This window comes from Arachis ipaensis, chromosome B08 (genome assembly GCF_000816755.2).
Source record: "Arachis ipaensis cultivar K30076 chromosome B08, Araip1.1, whole genome shotgun sequence".
NCBI classification, from domain to species: domain Eukaryota; kingdom Viridiplantae; phylum Streptophyta; class Magnoliopsida; order Fabales; family Fabaceae; genus Arachis; species Arachis ipaensis.
Window position 1 is genome coordinate 98,349,023 of NC_029792.2, and position 2,875 is coordinate 98,351,897.

General features: G+C 32.9%; 1 protein-coding gene across 1 annotated transcript; it reads left to right on the forward strand.

The window, feature by feature from the left end:
• On the forward strand, window positions 235–2,869 carry LOC107612215 (peroxidase 7-like). Its single transcript, XM_016314023.2, has 3 exons — window positions 235–497; window positions 1,251–1,656; window positions 2,426–2,869. Exons 1-3 carry the CDS (start codon window positions 240–242, stop codon window positions 2,770–2,772), a joined length of 1,011 nt encoding a protein of 336 aa, XP_016169509.1. The 5' UTR covers window positions 235–239; the 3' UTR covers window positions 2,773–2,869.

Sequence of the window (2,875 nt, forward strand, 5' to 3'; positions counted from 1 at the left end):
ATAAAAGCCAACTCAAATCTCTGCCGACACGTAGTTCTTAATTATTCTGATCTTATTATCTTCACCAAGTGAAACCTTTTAGTTTCTTGAGAAAATGGTGAGAAGTGCCAAAGGTGCAAATATATCATCTACGCGTTGGAATGTCAACCTTAGGCGAAGTGAGTGGTTAGCACGTTTTTGTGAATCCAAAATGCCTTAAATACGTGCATAACTCCTCTCATAACGATACACCCAGAAACATGAAGCTCCACTATTGTTTTTCCTTGTTCCTTATCACCATTTCAAGTGTGGCTTATGGTCAAGGAAATGTGCTCAAGAAAACATTGAACTCTTCATCATTACATCGTCCCAAAGCATCGTTGTCAACTGATTACTATCATAGAAAATGCCCTGATGCTGAAGGCATTATCTCACAGAAGGTTTCCGCATGGATTAAGAAGGACCCCACACTGGCTCCTGCCATAATCCGCTTGCACTTCCATGACTGTGCCCTCAGAGTAATCACATAACTTAATCTCTCTTTAATTTCTATGCTCATGCATTATTCCTTTATTCCAATTTCAAATGAACCAGTATGCAAAATTTCTTTTATTCCAATCTATTAAAATAGAGTAAATTATTAATTATTTTGACTTTAATAAGTTCGATTTTTAATAAAATGGCTCTCAAAAGAAAGAAAGAAACAAGAAGATTATTTCAATATAACAAATGTACTATTTTTCTTTTTGATAAGTGATAGATAACAGATGCACTTGATTCAATATTAGGTAGGAACATTTTGAAAAGCAAAAACATAGGAAACTAAATTTTAGTTATCTAACATTTAGCCATTTGTGTTTAAAATCTAAGAAAAGATTACTTAAAGTAAAATCACTAAATTTAGAGAATAAAAAACCTTATTTTTTAAAAAAAAAACTTATAAAAAATCACATCAAAAATTATTCTCTAAAATATTTGTACAGTATGTTTTCTCGTATTTGGTACAATTTGTCAAATAAAATAAATCTTTCAAAAGCTAATATGTCATTTCTTTTTTAAATGTCCATTTTGCCAAAAGTTAAATTTTTGGGAGTCAATAATAGTTTACTACACAAATATATAGGACTTAATCAGTTTTCTTTCTTTGGTAACTCCTTCCTCAAGTATATTACTAACGTAACGATAATGAATCGCTAAAACTTCTATTAGACGTGTGACATGAATTGTTTGCTTGTTTATTTGATACCTTGCAATTGATCAAAACCTTGCAGGGATGCGATGGATCAATTTTGCTTAACCATAAAGGTAGCGAGAGAAGTGCATTTGAGAGCAGAACTCTCAAAGGTTTTCGATTGATCGATGATATTAAATTGGAGCTAGAGAGAAGGTGTCCAAAAACAGTCTCTTGCGCCGACATTCTCACAGCCGCCGCAAGAGATGCCACAATTCTAGCCGGGGGACCATTTTGGGAAGTCCCATTCGGCCGCAAAGACGGTCGAACTTCCTTAGCTAGGGAAGCTAGTATGGTCCCCCATGGCTATGAAAACATCACAACCCTTCTTGAATTCATACAAGGAATTGGCCTAGACATGCTTGATTTGGTTGCTCTCTCAGGCTCACACACAGTTGGGAGGAGCACTTGCCACTCGTTCATGGATAGGCTTTACAACTTTAATGGTATCATACATAAAGACTCCATTTTATTCACATATGCATATTATATATTTAGATATGTATTTAGATCATTATATCAAATATTGCTATCTTTTAACTTTTTTTATAATAAATATAAATGAGTTAGGACTAATTGTGATTGTGCGACATGTGATATGAAAATTTTTTTTGCTTGATATTTTTCTCTTATGAAAAATATGTATATGTGAGAAGAAATAAATTTTAGTAAGGAAATCCAAGAGAAAGTATTAAACTTTTATTACACATTTCACGTAATTCTAATAAAACTCTTATCACTATGGTAGAGGCCAGCAACTTTGTAATTTGTAGCTATCAAATAGCCATCAATGATGATTTTAATGGTGTGAGATTTCATCCGATGACTCACTTTTCTTTGCTAGTTATATGCTGGCCAGAATTTAACAAAGTTGCTGGCCCCTAGATTTTTCCTATCGGTAAAACTAAAAATTCAAAAGTTTAGAGATTGAATGAATAGAATGTAATAAATAATATATTTATATATAAAATATATTTTTTTAAATATTTTATTATTCAGATTTTCTAAAAACAATCAGAAAATTTTATCAAATTCACTAATTTTTAACCAATTTGCTTATATGGTCGGTTTGATCCGATTCTCAAAACTTTAAATGCACCTAAACTTACACTCGTTACAACTTCAAATTTTATATATATATAAAATAAAATTAGTATATTCACGCATATAATATTGTGCCATGTTTAATATTTGTATATATATTTCTGAACACAGGTACCGGGAAGCCTGACCCGTCACTAAATGTGAATTACTTGATGTTGTTACGGAAAAGGTGCAAAAGGGAGTCGGATTTGGTATACCTTGATGCCATAACACCAAGGACTTTCGACACAACATATTACACAAACCTTATGAGGAAGGTTGGGTTATTGTCAACAGATCAATCACTCTATTCAGATGCAAGGACTGCTCCTTTTGTTGAAGCATTTGCAACACAGCCTTTCCTTTTCAAAAGCCAGTTTGCAGTGTCAATGGTGAAGCTTGGGAATGTTGGGGTTCTCACTGGGTCAACTGATAAAGGTGAAATCAGAGTGAACTGCAACTATGTCAATGCTGCCTGATTCGATTTGGAACTGGTGTGTGGGAGACCTACTTATGTGTCGTTAAATGGTTCATCTTTTCAATGGTTCTTTTTTTTCAATAAATAAATAATTTTTTTTATAT

Bases quoted from the DNA above. Each gene is read 5' to 3' on its own strand.
- LOC107612215 (XM_016314023.2), top strand. From the start codon at position 240: ATGAAGCTCCACTATTGTTTTTCCTTGTTCCTTATCACCATTTCAAGT. The intron at 498-1,250 runs GTAATCACATAA...AAAACCTTGCAG, and splicing joins TCCATGACTGTGCCCTCAGA to GGATGCGATGGATCAATTTT. The intron at 1,657-2,425 runs GTATCATACATA...TTCTGAACACAG, and splicing joins TAGGCTTTACAACTTTAATG to GTACCGGGAAGCCTGACCCG.